Below are 23,415 nucleotides of genomic sequence, written 5' to 3'. Positions count from 1 at the left end.
GCGAGGGGGTGCCAAGGCTGCTGCTATTCAGCGATGCCCCTGAGGGACACGTTCCTGAGGGTCAGCCTGACAGCTTATCACAGAGATGGAAAACTGAGCAACGCTGAGGAGAGGGGTCTCCAGCCCAGCTTCCCTTGGTTCCGTCCTGCTGGGGTGGTGTCACAACAGCCAATACTGATGACCAGCAAATGTCTTAACTTCTCTGAGCCTTAATCTCTTCACCTGTAGGATGGCGGAGTAATACCCTCCTATTGCCATCACTACGAGATAATGTATTTACATGACTGACACATTCTAAGCGCACAGTAGGCCTTCAGTGAACACAAGGCCCTGGATCCCCACCCCCACAGGGCTATACCTGAGGGGCTCCTGGAGTCAGGGAGGGGTTGGGAGAAAGAGAAGAACTGCCACAAACATTTTAAACAAACCTTCATCCCCTCACCAGAGGCCGAGTTTCATTCCCGTGCACCCCACACATGTCACCTGGGGAGTGGGGGGACGTGTCATTCCCTCTTGGGTGGCTGCCCTGGTGAGCTGAGGGAGGGAAGGGCAGCTGGGTTGCAGGCCCAGGATGTGCTGACCCGAGCTGCATGGTAGTCCAGCACCAGCCGTGTCCAGACCTCTGCAAAGTGCCGGCTTATTTTCTGGACCTTGGTGTGCGGGGGCCCTTTGCCCACACGGAACTGATGACGGCTTTAAACAGGCATGCCCTTCTCTCTCCAAGGACCGTGACAGCCTCCAAGGAGGGACCTGGGAGGAACCATCCTGGCTGCAGATCTGCATCCTCGCAGGCAGGATGGGCACACCCCACTGGGGACAGCATCCCTGGCTCCCACTCCAGCCTGTGTGCCCAGAGCAGGAATCTGCTGTAGCCTGGACCTCCGTTTCCTCTAACCCTGTCTCACCTTCCAGGCCACTGGGAGGAACCAGGAGGTCTTGGTTCCCAAAAGCTCTGGGCCTTTCTCTCGCTCTCTGCAGCCTGGACCAGCCACCCTCCAACAGCAGTCTGGGTGTAAGGACGCCCAGGGCGGGAATCACAGCTACTGCTGCCCTCAGCCAGGCCTGCCTAACCCGACACGCGGCTGGGGCAGACAAGTCAGGCTCTCAAGTGACACCCGCCCATCAGCCCTGTCCCCATCTCCACAAGCCTGGCTGAACTCAGTGAAGAATTAAGAGACCCCCTCAAGGGGCAGACAGGTATAGGGCCACCGCATCTCCCTGCCCATCGCTGTCTCCCTCAGGCCCCTCGGCAGGAAGACCATGGCTCTCTTTTCCAGCCCTCACTTGAGACTTGTCAGTCTGATGTCTGTCCCTGCAGAGAGCGTGGTGTCACGGTCATTTTGATTATCTGCACAAATCCTGGGAAGTTGGAGGGCGGCAAGGATTATCATACCACCATTTCTTTTGGCCATGGCACAGTCTGGGATTGCTGGAAAGCTGGTCCCCCTTTTAACGAATTCGCACAGGCAACCCCAGGGCCCTCTAGGCGGAGGAGATAAGCCAGCCAGGGCTCTGACAGCCCTTGCAGAATCCCTGAGGCAGGGAGGCAACCTGGCCCAGAAAGCTGGGCTGCCGTTTGCGCGTGGGAGTGATCCCTGTTCTGAGGGCATGCAGGTTCTATATAGCTGGGCCTGTGATGGGAACAGCAGTGACCGTGGAGGGGAGGGAGGACACCCTTCAGCCAGGACCGACCCAAGGCAGCCAGAGCTGAGTCCTGAGACTGGGGCCTGGAACAAGTCAGGGCAAGGTGTAACCTTTCCTGGCCTTGGTCTTAGCACAACAAGGGGCCACTCTCTCAAGGCTGGGACATAAGAGGCCCCGGGGTAGGAAATGCAGAACCTGGGAGGTGTGGCAGCTGGTGTGGGTTCTCGTGTTACGAGCTGCCCACCTATAACCCCCATTCGGAGGGGGTCCTCACTGCTGTCTTATGAGCTGATACCTGTTCTTTGGAAAACTGCCAGCAGCTGCATTTTCTAGGATTTTCTTTCTGCTCTTCCTTAGTATTTGGGAAGTTCTTCCTGAAAATTCCCTGCCTAATTCAGAGATGCAAGAGAGGAGCAAAGAAAAGAAGGGACTGTATTCTCTGTGGGATGGATGGAAGAGGAGGCAGAGCGAGGCCCCCTGGAGGCAGCCTGGGGGTGGCCACATGGTCGGGGGCGTGGGCCCAGGAACAGCGAGGCTCAGGCCGAGCAGCCTCCACTCAGAGCCTCACCTTCTCAGTGGCCCCGACTCTGCAGGGTCTGGGATTTGGTCGAATCAGGATTTTTACACCCTCCACACTTGAAGAGCAGAAGATGGTTTTAAAAACCTGGCATTCCTGAGAACAGGGCCACAGTGAGGAAATCCCTGAGGGGCATATTACTGGAGGCTGGGGCTTGGGGCCATGGTCTTCCAGGTGACCCCCCCCTGGGGAGGGCCACTAGGTGGGTCCCAGGTTCCTGGTGCAGCCAATTTACCCCGCCTTGCTCCCTGCCCTGGCAGCTCCCCCCACCGCTGCCCACCCCAGTGCCCGGCTGCCTCACCTCAGCTCTCTCCCTCCCAGGCCCTGCAGGAAGGACCCAGGCCACCAGGACACCCCCTTCCAGGTGAGGTGTGGGGGTAGGCCGATCAAAGGGCTGGGTCTTTCAGGGGCAGAGCTAACCCTCACTGCCCCACCCCGACGCACTTCCCCTAGGGGAGAGAGAGCACCCAGATACTGTGGCATAGATGAGAGGAGGGGTGCTCAGCACCGGTGGGGGTCACGTGCCGAATGCAGGAGTCCCAGGGGGTCAAGGTTGACCGCCCTTCCTTCTAGGCTCAGGAGCTGGGAGGGAGCAGGGAGCCCAGCTCTCACCCTCCTGTAGCCCACAGGTGCCCCAGGCCTGGGAAGGGGCTCTGGCTGATGTCTCCCGGCAGATCAGTCCCCTGCCCTGGGACTCCGGCAGTGAGTGCCCAGGGGTGGAGGGAGATGGCCCAGGGTCCCTGGCGTGGCTGGGAACCACAGGGGCCATGGTCTTGGGCACTTGGTGGGTCCGAGGGGCTGGGCACAGAGTAGGGGGAGTTTCTACGTGAGCTGATGCTGACGCCGCAGGCGTGGCAGGTAGGATCTGGGCACCTGTCCTTGTGGGCGGCAGTCAGAGGGAACACGGCTGGCCATTAATAAAAATGCAGCTGGAGCCTCCGGTGCAAGCAGCAGGTGAGAGCCATCCCGCAGATCTGGAGGGGCAGAGGAGCAAAGAGAAATCAGGGGCGCATCAAGCTGCTGGCCCAGCCATGCCCTGGAGCAGGGCTTCTCACACTGCGGACACCCCGAGGACCTCGACAAAGGGCAGATTCCCACTCAGTCGGTCTGGGGTGGGGCCTGAGACTCTGCATTTCTAACAGGCTCCCAGTTGACGCTGCTGGTCTGTGGTCCTAGGTCTTGTCCAGTGATGGCCCGATTTACTTAGATCCCAAGCCGTCATATTTCCACTCCCTCATTGCTGTCTGAAGTGGTCCTCTTCTCTAGGAAAGAGTCTGCATCTTGCTGCTCTCAGACTCCAGAGCAAAACGAAGGTCCATAGTGGATTCTCTGGCTGATGTACAGAGGCCACTGGGGAAACTGAGGCTCTGGAAGGCGCACCCAGAGCTGTTACCAGCTCATCCTGTAAATCAGCTTGGAACGTGCTCCAAACCAGACCCTAGGAGTCTGCCTGACAGCCCCTCGGTCGCATCCACTAGCTGGACAAGAAGGGGCTGGAGCCTCCTGCCCCAGGCAGGCAGTGCTGGGAAACCACTGACCCCTGGGCCTCCCTTCCCCCTCTCTAAATGCAGAGGACCCTTGCTCTTCATTTGCCCTCCTCCTCCATCCTTCCTCTCCTCCTCTCCTCCTTCCCACCCAAGGACGCGCTGAAGACAAGGACATGAGGATGTGTCTGACCAAGGAGGCCCATGACTGCGATCATGGTGCTGACACCGTTGCACCCCGACCCCCCGCCCGCAGGAGAGAGGGCACTGCGTGGGCCGCCCCATGACTGTCCCCCCGCAAACCGCGAAGGCGGGTTTCCTCAAGGATAGGAAACAATGTCTCATCTTTCCCAAACTTTTCCAGTAGCCGCTGCTGACCTGCTCTTGCCCGGGCACATACGCACGCACGCAGAGCTCTGACCAGTGGAGGAGGACAGGCTGACACAGCACGCACAGCCGGCGGGCTCTCTGTCTCTCTGCAATGCTAGCTTAAGAAGGCAGCGAGGGAGACGCCCTTCTTCCCTTCCTCCCTCCTCTCCGTCCCCGTCACCACGTGGGAGGGCGGTGGGGCCCTGCGAGCAGAGCTTTCAGCTTTCAGACTCAGTGCTAAGAGCAGGCTAATCCACCGTGGGGACTCAGAGCCACAAACTGAAAGGCGGCTTAAGAGGTTATCTTATCTCCTACTGGCTTGAAGCAGGTGGCCATCACAGCCATTCCACCCAGATGTCCACCTCGTGGTTTGATTTATCCTGTGGGGTTATCTGGGTCTTTCTGATCCTTGCTGAGGGGGAGGCCAGAAGCGAGCAGTTGGACCAGCACAGACTTGTGGCCACATCTACAGTTACAGCTCATGCCAGCGGAGAACTGGGAGAGCTGAGCTGCCCAGCACGCACACTTCCATGTAAGATGTGGTTCCCAGGGCGCCTCCCAGGGAAGGCACGGCGAGGGTGGAGGTGTGCGGGCCAGAATCTCATCAGTGTGTCCACACCCACAAACACCACCTGATGCGTGCAGAGGGGTGAAGGACGTACTCATCGTGTGTGCAGATGTACACACACGTGCACACACACCACCTGAAGCGTGCAGGGGGTGAAGGACGCACTCAACGTGTGTGCAGATGTACACAGGTGCACACACACACCACCTGACGGGTGCAGAGGGGTGAAGGATGCACTCATCAACGTGTGTGCAGATGCACACACACGTGCACACACACACCACCTGACGCATGCACAGGGGTAATGGATGCTACCAGATCCCTGAGTGACAACCAGCGTCTCCTTTGTGACAGAGGATGTGGAGAACTCAGCACAGATGGCTCTGAGCGGCCAGCATGAGGGTAAGCAGAATCCCTTCCTCCCTCCTCAGGACAAACACAGGACAAGTGGATTGCAGGAATAGGAGGGGCAGAGGATGAGTCGGGAAGGGCTGCTGGGGCCCAGCCTGCATGGGGCACGGGGCACGGGGCATGGTGCACAGAGCGTGCTGCCCTCTTCTGAGGTTTCTGAGCCAGCACCTGGCTGTCATCAAGAGCATCAAGGAAGGGCTAGGGAGGTCCCAGGAAGCCATGTCAAAACCATCTTTTGGTTCTCCTTTCAATGACCTGCAGATCCAATTTTGGCTGTCTTGTGAGTTTTCTGGGCTCCGCAGCATGTGTCCATCCTACAATGTGGGAGTGACGGGTGGGAGTGGGCTAGCTTCTACCTGGGGCTATGTGACCTTGGCTGTAGTTACATCCCTCTCTGAGCCTCAGATCCTCCTCTGTCAATAGGAAAACCTCCAGTGTCTTCACTGGTCCAGAGCCTTCCCTGGTGAGAGTCTTTAAAATCTAGGATGACAGGAGCCAACACTACAGCACACAGCCTCTCCTGCACCGTGAGTGGCTCCCCAGGGCCCTCAGGATAAAGCCCACCCCATCGGCCAGCCAGGGCTTTGCACGTGTTGTTCCCTCACCCTGGCACTCTTCCCCCTCCTGCTTCTTCCTGTCAAACTCCTTCAAGGCTTAGTTATCTCTCACTTCCTCCAGGAAGCCTTCCTGGACTGCCCATGACAGGTTAGGGCCTCCTATGTGCTCCCCAACCCCAGGCTCACACTAACACAGTGCCTATGACTGCACGTGACGACTCATGTTCTGTGTCTCCTCCCCCGAGTGAACATTCCCGGGAGGAGGGACCACATCCTGCCTGCTGGTGTGGCCCCCCACCCCCCCCGGCCCGTGCCTGGCACACAGCAGCCCTCACTACAGAGCTGACACAGAGCACTGGCCTTTCAGCCTCCTCTGCAGGAGCTCTGGTGGGCTGCTCCCAGACTCTGTGGTGAGGAAGGCAACAGGAACAGGGAGCTGAGCCACTGCATCCTTTAGACAGAAGTTTCCCAGCCAGAATAGTCTAGAAATTAGCTTCTAAAGTTACCCCAAAGTGGAGTGCCTCCAGAGTCCACCCACAAGAGGGGATGCCAGTGTGGAGCAAAGAGACCTGGAGGTGGGGTCCTACCTGGCTCTGCCCCATGGCCGTGTGACCTTTAGCAAGTGACTTTCCATTGTGGGCCTGGTGTCCTCAGACGCATGTGCACAGGGTGGGCCCCGTGCTTCTCAGCCCCAAGCGCACATCTGAGTCACTTGGAGGGCTTTCAGAAACAGCCATGCCCAGGCCTCATCCCACATACTCTGAGCCAGCCCATGCGGAGGGAGCCCGAGCAACGGTGTTTGTTAAACCTGCCTCTAAGGGGCAGCCGGGACTGACAGCACTAGCCCAGATAACCTGTGGGTCCCTCCAGGTCTAAGAGTTTATGATCAGGGGAACCTCCAGACCCCAGGGATCCCTTCCAGAGTAGGGAGTTACACATCAAGGGGGATGGACGGGCCCTGAGGGCTCTTGCCGAAAGCAACAGATGCACCTCCAGCATGCCCGACCGCAGGGCGGAAGGGACTGCAGCCGTGGGGCGCAGGACTCCTCCCTTCGGCGTCCCTGCAGCCCCCATCTCTGCTCCACCTGCACCACAGAGAGCTCAGTGCTCCCCAGGACCACCTGGGATAATTCCAACTGTGGAAAAGTTCTCCAGTCTGTCTCCTTGTGAATTCCACCCGCTGTTCCTGTCTGTCCTCTGGCTCCTCCCAGAAGTGTCCCCTCCCCCCCCACACGACTGCCTGTGGGTGTTCAATGACCGCGATGGCGCAGTCTTCTCCCAGCTCCTCGCTGCTCCCACCTCTGACTTTTAGGCCCCTGTGGCTCCTTTGCTCCCGGGGCCAGTGTTCCTCAGCCTGGCCACACGTGGACCCACAGGGAGCTTTACAGGTGTGCTGCCAGCCCCAGACACATCATCTAATTGTGCTGGGGGGGTAGCCTGGGCCTTGGGCAGTTTTAAGGCTCGCCAAGTGACCCCAACGTGTGGCCAAGGTTGGGGACCACCGCCCGGAGGCCCTGTGCAGGTCTTGTCATCCAGCCCACCACGACCTCTCCTAAGCATCTTGGTGCCTGGTCCATGCGTCCACGAGGCAGCAAGGGGCACGCTGCCAAACACCTGGCTGGTGTCAGGGTTTGTTACGTTTGTCCCATTTTCTGCTTGGCGTTCAGAGTCTTCACAGGACACCTGCTTTAATGTTCCAGGGTCTCACAGCATATCAGTCTCACTGAGGCGAGATCCTCACCAAAAAACCACAGAACCTTAGAGCCAGAAGATTCCTGGGGCCTGTCACACCAGGCTTGTCCCAGGCCCCAACTCCTGCTTCAGTCAGAACAGCTCGGCCTTCATGGTAATATACTGGGCTCCTGGGTGAGAGTTCCATTGATAAGAGAATGCTGCTGCTTAAAGAAAGGCTTGAAAATGTCCACCTCCTCCACGTTACAGGTAGGGAAACTGAGGCTCAGATCACACAGGAAGACGTGGGGCTGTGTCTAGAATCCGGGCCCTCTGACTTGCACAAGATTCTGTGCAGTTCGTGGGGACCAGGGAAACCTGACACCCTCTTGGCCTTGTACCTCCTAAGCTGTGGGGGTCTTCGAAGCGCCAGGCTGAGCGTGTGTGGGGGAGGTGCCTGGTGCCTGCCCGGGTCAGAGGACGACCCAGCCTGGGCACAGGCCTGCTGGGAGCCCTCCCTTCCTCAACGCCGGCGGCCAGCCTGGACTGGGGCATTAGTTCCGGCACTGGCCGGCAGAGGGCGCTCTACCGTGAGGCTTGGCTGCCGCAGGGCCGGCTTCACGGACTGGCGGGGAGAAACTGGGCAGGGCACTGGGGTCCACAGCCCAGGCCGGTGAGGCTCTCTCTGAGGGACACGAGGAGCGAGTCCCCAGTGGGCTTCGGAGGACTGAGACTTCCATGGTGGGTGTGAGCTGGGAGCAGGCATCCAGGGGCCTGCAGGTGCCCTGCCTGACGACCTGGCCTCGGCGTTCCTCCTACAGCCTTTGTTGTTCCACCTGGACCTCAGGCGCAGGGCACTGGTAGCCCCACTCCGGCCCTTGGCCTCACTGCCCTTGTCCTCAGCTTCCTTAGGCTCTCAGGGCCAGAGAGGTCAGGAGGCAATGGATGGAGACGTGGCCCAGGCCTGGTCGGTGTCCACGCGGAGCAGGCCTCCTCAACACCCCAAGCAGACGGCAGGTTTCTGGAAACCCCAGTTGAGCTAGGAGCCAGAGCACAGAGCAGCCCTTCCCCAGTTCCCACTGGCAACTCCCCTGGGGTTCAGTATACGGGCAGCAGGTGCCCTGGGGAAGGGCAAGGGAGGGGCTATGTTGATGCCTCCTGGGCTCCTGGGCCTGTGCGTGAATGCAGATGGAGGGGGCAAGCTGGCTGGCTAGGAAACAACTAGGGCTTTCTGGAGAGACGATGTGCCTGCCTAGAAATAAAAATAATGACGGGCACCGTTTATTGAACCCTGTGATCTGCTCAGCAATGAGCCAATGATTTACATCTATCTTGCTAATCCTCACAAGTTACCAAACCAGGTATAATTAGCCCCATTTTACAAACAAAGCACTGAGCCTCGGAGAGGAAATAACCAGCCCCAGGTTGCCCAGTCCCCCTCCTGAGGGTAGGGCCAGTGCGCCAGCCAGGAGCTGGGTCCTATGGGGCACAACTGATGTGGGTGGGCAGCACAGTGACCTGGAAGGACCCTACACTGGAGGGGTCCCGAGGCCAGCTGCCACCACGCCCCCTGCTTCTCTTTTCACAGAACTCTGTGATGGGAGAGGGAGTGTGGGAAAGCAACGGACCGAGGGCCGGGACACCTGGGCATCAGTTCAGGATGTGAGACCTCAGTGAGTCACGTCTCTGGGTCTCAGCTTCCTGATCTGTAAAATGGGGAGAACGCCACTACTCGCCCGGCCGGGGTTGTGGTGGGGACCCCATGAGAAAGCATCTGACACCACCCTGAAGTCTACAGATAGCTTCCACTCAGGGAGGCCTTCGTACATGCCACCCGCGTCACCTTAGTCTTAGGTAGCCCTCATGCGGTTGCAGAAATGATGCACATTTTGCGGATGAAGTAGTTGAGGGGCAGGGAAGGAACTGCCCCAGGTTGCACAGGAGTAGAGGCAGCACTGGACCCAGGTCCTCTGAGGCTGAGGCCCCTGCTCACACCCCTTCCCTAGATGGTGCTTGTAGTACAGGGAGTGGGAAGGGCAGGGCAGGACAGAGCTGCCTGCAGAACCTGCTGGGCCAGAGCAGGAGTGCAGAGTGCCGGGCGAGGTGGGCACGCAGGGCCCTCACTCACCATAGCTGCCCCAGCCCCTAAGGGGGCCCCTCCTGCCTCCTCCCCTCTCAACTTTTGATTACAGCGACCTTGAGAGTAACGCAGACTCCCTGGATGGTGGCCGAGGGCGGGGTGGAGTGGTGAAACAGGGGACCACACATCCACAGGCCACATACACCAACATACACACAGAGGAATGAGTGCATGTCCGTGCACACATGTATACACACATGCACAAGTACACCTAACACATAAACATGCACACAACCCTGACCACGTACACCCAGATGCATGCAGACACACCCATGGACCCACACGTACCACAGCAGGTTGTGCACACACACCCCCACGTGCACACACAGGGTGCATGCACATACCTGAGCCCACACCCATACTCCTCCCAGGTCTCTCACAAGTTCAAGTTGTCCCCCAGGCCCCCGGGCATTTTCCTTCATGTTTTCTGGGGAAGAGAGGGACCACGTCTCACCCTTGGCTGCAAAGGGAAGGAGAGAGGAGTCAGGGGGAGAGGGCGGGGCGGGCATGGGTGTGCAAAGGGTCAGTGATTTGAGATCTCAGCCAAGGGGAGAGGAGTTCGGAGCTCTTCTAGACAACCCTCCCAAATCCCCCACTCCAACTCACCTGCAGGCAGGCCACCCCGATGCCCACCGCCCCCATGAGCAGCAGGTGGTCAGCCAGGAAGTGCTCCAGCTTGGTGAGACAGCCTCCCTGAAAGGTAACGCAGGTCATACACACGTTGGCCTGGAGGCAGGCAAGGATGGGGAGGGAAGGGCTGGCTGTGGGCTGCATCCAGCTAGCTGAGGGAAGGCCAGAGACGTAAAGGCTCTGGCTTCTTGGGTGACGTGGGGACATGCCATGATGTCCTAGAATCTCCTCACAGCAGCTGCTTGTCCCAGGGCTTTGTGGAGACCTTTGAAGGCCCCCCCATCCTGGTATCTCACGGCCAATGAGTTAAGTGTGTTCTGCATCCCCCGCCCACTGCCTGAGCCTGCCTTTACAGGACTCCTGGATGGCCGCTGGGCCCTCTGCATGCCCCAGCTGGAGCTCGGGCGCTCACCTCCACCTTGTAGATGTTGGAGGGGTGGGCCCGCTGCCCACAGCGCTCCACCACGGTCTTGCAGCAGCTGTCGGGCACGCGGCGGCCCTCGGCCTCCCGCGACAGGATGTACGCGCTGTGCTGCCAGTCGGCCGAGCTGTTGCTTCCGCAGCACTTGAACTGGAGGGAGAGGCAGAGGAGGGAGGTGAGGGGCGTGCCCGGGGCTCCTGCAGCCCCTCGGTTACGGGCCGCAGGACACATTATTCAGATATCACCCCACCCCTTGCCTTCTCCCTGTGATTCTCCCCTTCCCTGTTCTGAGCAGTGAGCTCCTCTCTTGGGGGCCCTTCTCTTCAGGCTGGGGTAGAAGTTGCCAGAAGGACACCTGTTGGCTACCGTTCCTATCCACCCAAGTCCTTTAGGGAGATTATGCTGGTGTCCTGGGGGCACCCTCAGAGCCCCAGACCTGCAGGGACACAAAGGGTGTGTCCTTCGCGTGGCCTCCCAGAGGCCACGGTGCAGGCAGGTCGACGTTGCCCAGAGGGGCCGGCGTGAGTGCTGAACAGACCCAGGGGCTCTGGCCCCGCTCCAGGGCAGAGAAGCGCCAGCCCAGGTCTAAGGAGAGCGAAACACAACAGGAGAGTGGTTCTTTCTTGCCCCTCTGAGTTGTGGCCCCTCTGTGGCCCCTATCCGGGCCACAGAACAGGCCGTTTTGAGGCTGTCTCGGGGGTGCAGGGGTGCGAGAGGTACACTCGGTCCAGTTAACAAGTGTTTGTGAGCACCTGCGCCGTGCCAGGAGTGAGGCAGGCCCCGGGCTCAAGTGAGTAGTGTGGTTCCTGCCCTTCCGTAGCTTCTCATTTCCTGTCATCTGGTAGAGACAACAGGGGCTCGCGTGGGGCACAGAGAAGGAAGGGGCTGATGGCTCTGCTCCCGGGCCAGGAAGAGTCCCACAAGGAACAGGAGCAGCCCCGGGGAGTCAGGCAGAACGGAACAGCACATAGAGCTGGGAACAGCATGGCTGTGCTAGGAGTCACGTGGGACTATGCGTCTGTGTCTCTGCGCATGTGTGTCACCTGGACAGGTAATTTAGCCTCTCTGGGCCTCAGTTTTGTCACTTGTGAAATGGGGACAACAAAGTCCCTCCACACCGGGTTGTTGTGAGGATTGCGAGGGGCGAGTCACGGGAAGCACTGAGAAGGGAGCCCAGCACAGAGGAAGCGGTTAGTAAGAGACACCTGCTACAGCTATCAGGACTGTGTGGACACGGGCACATGGGTGTCCTTTACGTATGCGGGGTGTGGCCTGGAGCCCGGATGCTGGCCTGGCTTGAAGCCACTGCCTTCCTGGGGCATGGTTTCTTCATGCCTAAGACGTGGGCCTGGGCCCAAGGTCCCTCATGCCCCTCTGGTTCTAACAGTTCCTGGCATGTGGGAGGGCCCGTGTCCACGTGCTCTGGTGCCAATGGAGGCTGTGGCAGTGGCCCAGCGCTTGCTCCCAGCTGTGCCCTTCCTCATGCTGTTCCCTGTTCCCGGCCCGCCCCTTCCATCCTCTCCGCCTAGGCAAACCCAGACCCTCCTCCTTGGCCCTTCCAGTCCTGGGGAGTCCAGGGGAGTCCAGCCTCCCCAGCCCTGCTCTCCACTCGGAGGGCCCCCCAGCCCAGCACTGACTGCGGCACCTGTTGTGAGGCAGGCTTCCTGAGTGAGGCCCGAGGGCACAGTTCCCCACGTAGGAGGCCCAACAAGACAGGACTGAGCTTTGGACAGGGCTGACCAGCAGGGTGCATGTGGGCTAAGCACGTGGGTGTGAGTGTGTGCACCACGTGTACATGGGTGCCCTCAGCCACTGGATCAGAGGACAAGAGACCCCTCCGTGCGGAGCTGACTGGGAGCTGAGCCAGCCTTGGAGAGGTGGGGAAGGTGTCTCCCCAGCTGACCTGCGCTGTCCCCAGAAGTCAGAGCCCACCAGCCTCTACTCCATCTACCTGCCTGGTGTTCCCACTCCAAGACCAAGGCCGCAGGCCCGGGGGGGTCTGTAGATACAGGATGGAGCAGAGCCCACCTGATGGTGGTGGCAGGGAGAAGGGGCACCAGAGTGGGCAGGTGGGGCTGCCTCAAATTTTCAGACAGAGAACCATCAGGATCCTGGAGCTGTGCTGTCCAACAGCACTCTCTGCAGTGATGGAAATGCCCCATAGCTGTGCTGTCCAGTTTGGTGGCCACTAGCCATTTCAGTGGCTAGCCTGACTGAGGAATGGAATTTTATGTTTTGTTTAGATCTAAACAGCCACACGTGGCTAGTGGCTACCACATCAGACAGCGCAGGTCTGAGGTCCATTTGCCCCTCCCCGGCCTCTGCAGGACTGCGGGCCTCACTGGAGGAATCTGCTGACTCTCCTCTTAGAAAGGAGACCACCTTTCTGTCCCCTGGCGTTCTGCCTGATGGCTCACAACCGGGAAGTCCTTGCCGCGCCTTAACTGAAATGCCTCTGCCTGTTAGGGTTCATCTCATGGGGCCTGGGCTGTCAGCTCCCCAAGGGGAAGAAGGCAGCCCTGCTGATGGACGGATCCCGGGTTCCACCAGGAGATGGAGTTCTTCTCTTGGCGCAGCCAGCTGCCTGCCCACGGGGGACCCAGCGGGGAGGCCGCAGGGGGGTGGTTTGGAGGAGGTAGTCAGGGGGACCCATGGTGGAGGCGAGGGCAGAGGAGGGGAAGGAAAGAACCAGGAGTCAGTAGGCACTTTTCACGGTGGGTGGGGCCTTATACATACGTGCTCATACCTAATGCTCACACATCCTTGCTCTTAGTGCCAAAGAGTTGATCTAGCGACCCTGTGAACAGCAGAGCAGAGCCCTGCCCGCTCTTTGTGCACCATCCTCTCACCTCCCGGTGCTTTATCAGACAATGCTCTGCTGCTATTCACAGGGTTTTCATGGCTAATTTTTTCAGGAGTGGGTGGCCAGGTCCTTCTTCCTAGTCTGTCTTAGTCTGGAAGCTCCACTGAGACCTGAGTCACCATGAGTGACCCTGCTGGTATGTCAAATACCGGTGGCATAGCTTTCAGCATCACAGCAACACTGCAGCCACCACGGTATGACAACTGATAGATGGGTGGTGTGGTTCCCTGACAGGGAAAGGAGCCCAGGCTGCCGCGGTGAGAGTGCGGAATCTTAACCACTAGACCCCGAGGGCGGGCTTCACACAGCCTATGAGGCTTCACCTTAGAGATGTGGCAAATGAAGCTCAGAGAAGGTAAGTAACTTGCCCAGGGTCACAGAGACAGGAAGGGACAGAGTCAGGATTTGAACCCATGTCTGTGTGGCCTTCAAACCCCCAGGGCAGGGGCTTACATCTTGCTGTAGACGGTCCACCGAAGTTGTGATCCCCGCAGCTCCGGGTTGCCCGTAGTTCTCAGACAAAGTCTGGGTCAAGTGCTGCTTCAGTTCATCGCTCAGCTGAGGAGGGTGAGAGGGAGGCGGCATCAGCAGACCACCTACTAATCCCGGCCCCAGCCTCTCCCAAGCCGCACCAGCGACCCTCGAACACCAGGGACTGCAAGTGGAGTGGCGGCAGAGGCCCCCAAACAGTGTAACGGGAGCGCCGGCAGGAGACTGCACAGGATACGGAGTTCACAGAGAGGATGCTGCAAAAGCTGGGGCCCGACACAGCGCAGAGGCGATGGCGCAGCTGAGAGACAGGCGGGGGCGCCAGCTCACAGCTGGTGCAAGGCAACAGTGAGGCAGGCACAGGCTGGCTTTCGAATATCTGTTGATTTTCATTTTGATTATGAGGTGATATTCGGAATATTTACAATTGTTACACTGGTCGTATGGGTGCTGGCTTGAAACAACCAGCACGGTCAGGGGTTCAAGGTCATCTGTCTCTACTAGCTGAATATCAGCCTGGTCATGACCTCGAACGCCTGATTCACAGAGCACCGGTGGGAGGGGAACTGACTGGCCTTCGTCCGTGTCCAGTGCAGCAGGCGAGGCCCGGCGCTGTCTTCACGGTCTGGCATGTAGCCTGGCCCAAGCCTTTCTCCTGGGAGGCCGTTCAGCCAAACTCCTCCTCCACCTCTTCCTGGAAGGGGAGAGGGACCACCCCCCTTCCCACGGGAAGCTTCCACTCCCCGCCTCCCACGGCGAAGACATCAGCACCAACAGATGGAGCAGAGAGTGCGGGACCCAGGACAAGAAGCAGGACCCAGATGTGCCGAGGATCCTGGGGCCTGGGGGACAGGACCGACCCTGTGTCGCTGCCTCAGCTGCCCTCACTGTTACCCCGCCCCCATGCTGCTGCCCCTGGGGGCACTGGTGGGCATGCAGAAGGAGGACACTTCCACTCACCCTCTGGTAGTACATGTGGGCCAGGACCCCCGCCACCAGCTCAACAAGGAAGATCACCAGCAACAGGCAGAAATACTAGGAGCAAGGAGAGAAGACCGTCACCACCGGGATCAGGCCTGGGGAGGCAGACAGCGCTTCAGGACCTCTACGACAAATGTTTCCCCAAAGCGGTGGGGGAGGGGGCAACCATCAGGCACCCTCATCACTCACACCATCCTCCTCCTCTTCCCAGCTGCTCTGGGCGTACCCGTCTCCTGGTTGCTGGCCCAGAGTTCCCTACTACTCCTTCACTCACTGGTCTGCTGTCAGCTCCTTAAGCCATGCACCCACCCAATATTGAGGAAATACCTACTACATGCCAAGTATCGTAAGTAAGACAGCAATTGCCCTCAAAGTTAGTGGAGGGGGAGGTGGACAGATAAGTAAGTGGTTACAGTGCTGCATTATAAATGCTACTACAGGGCAAGCTCCATAAACTGTGGGAGGCTCCCAGTGGGGAGGGCAGTCAGAGAATTCTTCCTGGAGGAGGTGACCCCTGCATGGCATCTTAACGATGAGTAGGCATTTGCCAGGTGAAGAAGGAGGGAAGCGCATGCCAGGGAGAGAAGAGAGCACAGGCGAAGACCGGAGAGCGCAGAGAGCACGGTGCGTTTGGGTTCAGGGAGTGGAGAGAGTACATGTGGCTGGGGTGTGGTGTCCGCCTGGGCAGCGGCAACCAAGGCTCAGAGAAAGCAAAGGTGGAGACCTGGCAAGGGCGCTGGTGTGTCATCTTCCACCCTTCATGGCCCTGCAGGGGCTTCTAAACGCCCCCACCCCTGCCTGGCCTCCTGCTGGCTCACTGCACACTGCACAGCCCTGCTGCTGGGGGCTGGTGTCCTGGCAGTGCACTCTGTGGGGACCAGAGGGAGGAGCAGCCTGCATCCCCCACATGCCAGCCACATCTTTCCAGCTTTACAGTCAGGAGGCTCCAGGACACTGCTGACCCCATGTGCTCCTGCAGGAGCCAAAGGTCAGAAAGGCACGTCAGACCCAGGGTGCTGGGAGGGTCCAGGGAGCTGAAGGCTCCAGGCTTCAAAGGGAAGAGGGAAAAGAGGGAGGGGAGGAAGGAGGAGGGGTGCTGTTGCCTGAAACTAGCCCCCTCTGGGGAAGCTCGGCCCCTGCTCGGAGCACTGGTGGGTGAGCCTCCTTCCCTGCTAGGCACTGTCCACCTGGCCACAGCAGGGCAGCAGCCCATGCCACTCGCTCTCTGGATCCCAGGGAAGGCCCAGCCTACGGGTGAAACCAGACACTCCAGTGCTCGTCGAGCTGGGCAAGAACGTGAGCAGGAAGGAGACAGCTGGCAGGGGCTCGGGAGGGCTGACGAGTGGGCTGGCAGGGAGGGCAGGGGCTATTGGCGGTTCAGAGGCGATGCTGATCCAGGCCTGCAGGCCATGCCCGACCATCATCTCACGGAGCCCAGCAGGGGCCTGGCATGGGCAGAGCTTCAGAAACACAGGGGGAGTGGACAGTTCTTTTCATGGGGAAAGAGCTTCCCACCCAACAGCCAAGCTTCCTTTCAAGTTGAGTGAATCGCCTACTCCCACCTCCCCAGCCATTTTATCATCTCCCAGCATCGGAGCTGGCCACCGCCAGGCCTGCAGGGAGGCTTCCCGGGCTCCGAATGATGGTGGCAGGCCCGCCCCTATCACTGTGGGGCCTGAGAAAGAGTACAGAGGGAGGTGCCGCTCCTCACCTTCCCTTCCCACCCCGGGCTCTGTGCTGCACCAGGAGAGGCCTCCAGCCGCACGGCCAAGCTCTCTCCTCCCCTCACCCCTTGGACAAGAAGAGGGCTGGATGTGGTGGAGTGTGGGGCACCCACCAGCCTCAGGACAGCTGTGCAGGCTCTGGATGGAGGCTCGGGCTGTCTGCACAGGGCGTTCCAAGCTCCTGGGCACCTGGGATGAGCTCTAGAAGTGGGGAAGGGAGTTGCAGATTCCACGAGATCCCTGGGTCCCATGGACCCTTCATGCCATGGGGAGGGGTTTGGATGAAGGCGGGCCATGTGGGGCCCCAGGCGAGGCCCCAGGTGCCTGGGTCTGCGGAAGGTACTGAACGGTATGTGAGCCGAGGCCGGAGGCTGACAAGAAGTCTGTGGATGGGCCCTCAGACCTGAAGAACGCTGGTGGAACGTCAGCCGACCTTGGTTCGAGGCCAGGCTCTGACCCTTCTTGGCTCTGGATGGGCAGACACCGGCACCTTGGTGCGAATTAGAAAAATGCGCTCCAATAAGAAAGATGCGGCTTAGCAAGCTGGGCGAGCTGGACTTCAGCCTTCTCTGTCCCTTGTGCAGGACACAACACACAAGGCGGTGGCCACGCCTGTGGGCCGAGCCAGTGGCTGGGGATAAGGGAACGTCACCTGCCCCGCCCCCCCGGGGGGTTGAGAGGACCCAAAGGGAGGAGCATCATGCCTCCTAGCCATCTGCCTGCCTCCTGCTCCCAGAGCGCACGGGGGTGAGGGGACTCGTCAGCCGGTGGCAGGCTCAGCCGCCCTGCCAGGTGGCTGCCCTCCTGGGAGCTGCCCGGCCATCAGACAGCGCATGGCTGTCCCTCACTGACACATGCACCACAGGGCCCTGTGGATGTGCCTGGCTGGCAGCTCCTCTCTGACACTTCTTACTGGCGCCACGGCCCCGCTGTGCTGTTCTGAGGGCGGCTCTCCTCCTGCCACAGGACCCTGCGGGCAGGGACTGCCGCTCCCTCCCCAGGAACCCTCGGTGCGCCCTCTGTGGCATGGGAGGAAGAGGTGAGGCGTGCCTGTCACTGAATGGGAGGGCACAGGCCACTGCCAGCTAGGAGGGCAGGACTTTGCCACCTTTCTTCTGTGGGGGCAGGAGTAGCTTCTCGCTCTCCCACTGCTGTCAGCTGCAAGTCACGCACAGACAGATGGCAGTCCTGAAGACGTGGCTGTGTCCTGCTGCTGCCCCAGGAAGTCATCGCTACAGTTGCTACTGAAGCCGGGCTGGGGACGAGGGATGATGGGAAGGGGGGGCAACTGAACCACACCCCTGATTTAAAGGCAGGCGAAATTAGTACATGCCAGCCCCTCAAGAGTGTTCGAGGCATCACACAGGCTGTCCAACCTGACGGCGTTGTCTCGAGGGTGGGAAAAGCAGGCACCCCTGAGAAGAGGCCGTGGAGTGGGTGGAGATGCCTGTCCTGCCGCGGAGCTCCAGCTGTAAGGATGCCCTGGGACGGAAGCAGGGCCAGGCTGGGGCTTTGGGGGGACCGAGGGTGGGGTGCCAGGGATCGGATCGGCTGTGTCCTCGGCGGGGGCGGGGGTGGGCGCGGCTCGAGGCAGCAGCTTCAGCAGAGGGAAGGCTGCAGGTGTGTGACTCACCTGGGCGGGGGAGGCCCTGAGTCACGCTCCTGTGACAGGCCCTGGGAGGCAGGTCATGCTCACTGAGATCCTCCTGCACTGAGGGTCCTGGCAGCCCTGCCTCTGGAGATGCCCGGCTGGATCCTGGGCAACGGGGCCTGGCTAGCGGGGCATTGCCACGTGAGGCCATGAGCTCTAAAAATGCCTCACCTCTGCCGCTCTGCCTTCACTTTGCCAAGCCTTCTTCGCCTCCCTCAGTCCTGCCAAATCATCTCAGCACTCCTAGGGGACACGTTGGCTGTGCAAATGTGGGCAGTGTTCTTTCCTTTCCTCGTACAGCTCCCTACATGGAGGCCCAGCCTCCCAGCCTCCACGCCTTTGCCCTCATGGTTTCCCTGCCTGGAATTCCAGTGCCTGCTGGTCCTCCAACACCAGCTTAATCCTGGCCTCCATAAGCCTTCCCTGTTTGTATAACAGGTGGACTCTAGGAAGCCTGAAGAAGGTTCTGGAGCTACCTTTTGCCTTCTTTAAATTTGGTTTGGTGTCGGTTTTGAATTATTAAACAAAAGTCAGTAAAAATTCTTCGATACCCTGTGTGTAATTTGAGGAGTCATATTTCTACATAAGTCAGTATTTACTGGCCCCCACGCTATCCGATTCTCCTGGCTAACCATGCGGGGCTGGGGCATGTTCTACCACAGAGCCCACCATTCTCTGGAGGGCCCCCCAGAATTCCTGTGTATGGCTTAGGAGGCCAGCACCCACCTCAGGCGTGTTGGCCTGGCATCTCAAGAGCAGAGCAAATGCAGCTTTTCTCTAGTGGGAGCAGTGGAGAGGGAGCCCTTCCATCCAAAAACACATTAACCCTCCCTTGGGGGAGGCGGTGCCTTATTCACCTGAGAGGTCCCAGGCACACACAGCAGGTGGTCCGTGATAGTAAGGGCCGATGTTTGTCAGCTCTCCCCCGGTGCCAGACACTCTTGTGAGCATGTCCCATGACTGCCCCCATGCCCCTTGGAGATGAGCATAGCATTACTCATCTCATTGCCATGTGAGTGCCAGCGTCGTCCTCCCTGTATCCGTGACCACGTGTGCGTGGAGAGGCTAAGCAGCTTGTCCGAGGTCCCATGGCAAGAACGTGGCTGAGCCCGGAACTGAACCCAGGGATTCCAGCTGCAGAACCCCCTGCCCTGACTGCCCAGCGCTATGGACCTCCCGAACAGCCATGGCAGCTGGATGGGCCTGCTGTGCTCACTCAGGGTGGATTCAGCAGGTTAGGAGGGTACGGGTGTCAGGAGAGGAACGAGAGGGTGCTGATGGAGAGACAAGAGAGAAAGCCAGGGAACCCCTCTATAGGCCCTTGAGAATCTCTTATTGGCCCCCACTCAGTCCCCAGCCCCCAGTGCCAACAGGCAGGCCAGGTGTGCTCCAGGTGGCCTCTCCTGGGCAGGCTGCCTCCTCCGTAAGGGCCCTGCTAGCAGCGGGGCAGCACTGGCTTCTGCCCGCTCACCCTGCCCCTCTCAGCCCCGCCCCTCCATGCCTGTGATGGTTCACGGCCTCGTGAACCCCTAGTCTGCCCTGCCGCCCCCTTTACTCACTCAGTCTAATCTTGTCTCCGAGTCCGGGAATGGTCTGCACAACCCTCCCCGTGTGTGTGCACACAGTGCCGCGTGCACAGCGGAGCCTCAGGCCCCGCATCTTCGATCCCTCCGTGCCCCTGCCTAGGAGTCACTGCCCGACCACAGCTGTGTTGCGCAGCCGTTAGCCATCAAGTCTTGGCTCGGGCGGAGCCTCCACAAAGCCCTCCCTGAGCCAGGAGTGCCTGACGTGACCTCACTGCTGTGCTTCTTTCTGAGCCTCACCTGACTCTCGGGTCTCACGCTTGTCCCGATCCCGGGGCCGGTGTTTACTTGGCACCTCATTTGCCCTCCTGCTCTGACCTGCGTCTTGTTCCGTCTTCACAGTCCCTGTGCATCTCGGTGTGAACTGACCCGACCCCACCCCAGCTCCTCCCAGGCCTCCAGCCCGCACCTTTGGGACTGACCTGCCCCTGCACTCAGGCGGCCCCCAGTCCTTCCAGAAGCGACCACCTGAGTCTTGGTGTGACAGAAACCAGTGACGGGAATTCCAAAGAAGGCTCTTGTAGCCTCTGCCCCCAGAGCCCTCCGTAAGAACCGTGCCATTTCCAAATACACCAAACTGGACCCAAAACAGAGAAGGAAGCCGTTTGGTAAGCACAGCACAGGACTCAAACATTCGTCTCCCTCCCACCCCATCTACCAAATTGTTTTTTCTTTAATTTTTTAACGGAACAGTTTGAATTAGAAGCAAAGTTGGATATTTTTTAAAACTATAGATCCAAAATGAAGCTGGATCAGCACAGTACTCTCTGAACCAAACCAATACTTTCCTTAATGAGAGGCTCTGCAGGAAACCTGCAGAAATATTTCTCATTGTGACATGATGGTGATTAAGTAGAAATTGAGTCTTCAGACGGACTTACACTGCGCGGGGGCAAGAGAGCCCCAGATCTAGTTTCTGGGGCAGATTCACTGGTGCACACGAGGCCGGGCAGCTTGGCACCCACTGGCGCCATCCTCAAAGGAAGTTTGAAGAACTTTATACAAACGGACTTTCAGAATTTCTCCAGAGAACTGATTCTGCCACAAAGAAGGGAGCTTTGCGGAAGCTTTCCTCCTCTGTCTCCTCCGCCATTCTGCACAGAGTCGGAAAATCGAGGCCCGGTGTCCAGGCAGGAGGGGACGGGGTAGAGGTCCTAGCCTATCTCAGAGCAGCGTGGCAACAGTACAAGAGAAGAGGAGAAGCGAGATGCTGCCAAGGGTGAGCCACAGGGAGAAGAGCCTGGCCGGGGCTCCCAGCTGGGCTTTGTGTGAGAGGATTACAGCTGCAGGCAGGCCGTGGGAGGGTCAGGGAGCTCAGAACAACCAGGCCAAACAGGAAAAGACGGAGCCAGCTGTTTAAGCGGCAATGACCTCAGGGCACATTATTTTCTGGCAGTTAATCACCGCTGGAGGCAATCAGGGCTCAGAGGTGCAGCTGCCTGCCTGTTCCTGCAGAAAAGAGAGGATGTGGACTTGGGAGCCTCAAGCCATTCCTGTAACGAGATGTCACTGTTGGAAGGATGACGGTGACCTCTACCCCTCCTGGCCCCGGCCCAGGGCTCCCAGCTGGGGCGTCCAGCCACAGCCACGCCAGGCGCTAGGACTCAGCCACTCCACCCGGGGGCCGCTCTACAGGAGGACCTAAGGGGGCTCTGGCTGATGTCTGATGCTGATATCCAGTTCTGGCCCAAGGGGCTGGGAGCAGAGAGGAGGATCAGGGCTGGGTGATGAAAGCTGGTCGACTGAGTGAGGGCAGGGGAGGAAGAGGGCAGGCAAGGAAGCAAACTGGGCTACAGGGAGGCAGGAGGTGGCATTCAAGGGACACATCAAGAGAATGATGTCCAAAGTCCAAGCCAAAATGTTGGGGGTCCCAAGATCACATGGTGGGGGGTCATGGGAGGAGAACATAGTTCCGGAACTACAAGGCAAAGACAGGCGTCCACTGGATTTCAAGCCGGGACTGCTAAGAGTTCAGATGGAATGGGCCGAGACAGCAGGACCCAGAGTGGACAGCAGGGCCTGGCCCGCTGGCTGGAGGGATGAGGCCCAGACTCCCCTGCGAGACATGGCCCAGGAACTCGGGGTTGCCGCTGCCTGGTGGCTGTGGAAGTGGGAAGTGACTGTCTGCTGCCTCCTGCCAGCCCCACTGGCTGTCTCCTCACAGGCTGTGGGCGACGTGCGGCACGGCCTGCGGACTCCTGTGCATGCTGGAACAGAAGGGACTGCACCAGCGAGGGTGGGCCAAAGGGTGGTGCCCCGGACCCCAGGATGGGACTGGTGACAGGGTCCCCAGTGGTGGTAATTCTAGGACAGGGTTGGCTACAGGGGGACAGGAAGGCTGAGCAGTAGAAATTCCCACAAGCCCGGAGGTTAGGGAGAGTCCTGGGGCTCAAAGGGTCAGAGGTTCTGACCAAATCCAACAGGAATTAATCCACCCACGGTCCTGTCTCTTCATACAGGTGTCTCGATTCCTCACCAGACTCTACCCTGAGAACTGGGTCTCAGTCCCTCCCAGTCTTCTCCTCTTCTTACTCTGCCTTGTGCCCAGCAGAGCAGGAAATTCTGGGAATGGGCTGGAAATGCTTGTTGAGGTCGATGAATTAGGCAGCCCCATCAATGTAACACGGAGCATGAGTTGCAGAAAATTGGAGGGGAGGAGGTGGTGGAAATGAACTGGCCATAAAAACTGCCCCATATAGACAATTTGCTGCTACAGGTGGGCAGTGATCAGTTACATCCACTGCAGCCTGAGAAAGGGGGATCCTGAACCCAGAATGGTACCGGTCAGAGAAAAGAGTGATGTCACACGAGGTGCCCTGGCCTGGGAGTCTGGGCCCAGCTTGCCCCTGTGACAAAATGCTATGTGATCCTGGTTGACTCACTCACCCTCTCTGGGCCATCTGCACAAAATGTGGGGCTTAGACGGGAAGAATGTCCTGGTGCTGCAGCTCTATTGGTCTGTGCAGTGTCAGGACCGAGCCTCCTCTGTCCTGGCCTCCTACTTCCCTGCAGGGACATCTAGAAGGAACACCCCGGCTTCTCCCACCTTCCTTACCCACAGTTCCTCCTGTCCATTTGGCAAGCGGACCTTCCTCCCTCGCTTCAGGGCCAGCCTGTGCTCAGGAGGTCACACTCCCTGTTGCCCACCATGCAGTGAGTTTAGTGAGGCAGTTCTTGGAGAGGAAGGTAAGCTTGTCTCAACCAGAGCTGAAGAGCTGCTAAGGCGTCTGGCTGCAATCATAAAGCCACACACTCCAGTCACTTCATTGGTAGGAAAGATGACCTTCGACCACCAGCTCTCTGTCTCCTGGGTCTTATTTTTCAATCGATTCTGAGCTCCCCTAAAGCCTCAGTGTGACGGATGGGGAGATGGAGTAGGGCACTGAGGGTCAATATGGAGGCACAGACTTCCCAAAGCCAGTGCCAGGACCTGGCGTGTGAGGAGCAGGTCCAGACAGCTGTCCAGCCACCACTGCCGTCCCGGTCCCAGGGTGTAGGGGGCCTGCAGCTCTGAGGTGTGCCAGTGCCTCCATGACTGGATCAGACCCCGCACCTCACTGAGGGGAAGGAAGGCGGGTCCTGCCCTCTGCCTCTGCCCACAGCTCTTGGCAGGGGATGCAGCCAACCCACGCTCCTGGTGAGGAGCGAAGAG

The 23,415-nt window shown here is 59.3% G+C and overlaps 1 protein-coding gene across 1 annotated transcript in view; it reads right to left on the bottom strand.

Moving 5' to 3' along the window:
- Nucleotides 1-2,444: 2,444 nt before the first annotated feature.
- The window catches only part of TSPAN11 (tetraspanin 11), a 69,377-nt gene continuing 48,406 nt past the window's right edge, over nucleotides 2,445-23,415 (bottom strand). Inside the window, exons 4-8 of the mRNA XM_058559038.1 lie at nucleotides 14,785-14,859; nucleotides 13,789-13,893; nucleotides 10,464-10,622; nucleotides 10,028-10,114; nucleotides 2,445-3,195 (exon numbers count right to left, since the gene is read on the bottom strand). Of these exons, the coding sequence (XP_058415021.1) occupies nucleotides 3,136-3,195; nucleotides 10,028-10,114; nucleotides 10,464-10,622; nucleotides 13,789-13,893; nucleotides 14,785-14,859 (486 nt within the window). The 3' untranslated portion in view covers nucleotides 2,445-3,135. The remainder of the gene's footprint in view (nucleotides 3,196-10,027; nucleotides 10,115-10,463; nucleotides 10,623-13,788; nucleotides 13,894-14,784; nucleotides 14,860-23,415) is intronic.

This window comes from Diceros bicornis, chromosome 17 (genome assembly GCF_020826845.1).
Source record: "Diceros bicornis minor isolate mBicDic1 chromosome 17, mDicBic1.mat.cur, whole genome shotgun sequence".
NCBI classification, from domain to species: domain Eukaryota; kingdom Metazoa; phylum Chordata; class Mammalia; order Perissodactyla; family Rhinocerotidae; genus Diceros; species Diceros bicornis.
This window is presented reverse-complemented; position numbering and strand designations above follow the sequence as displayed.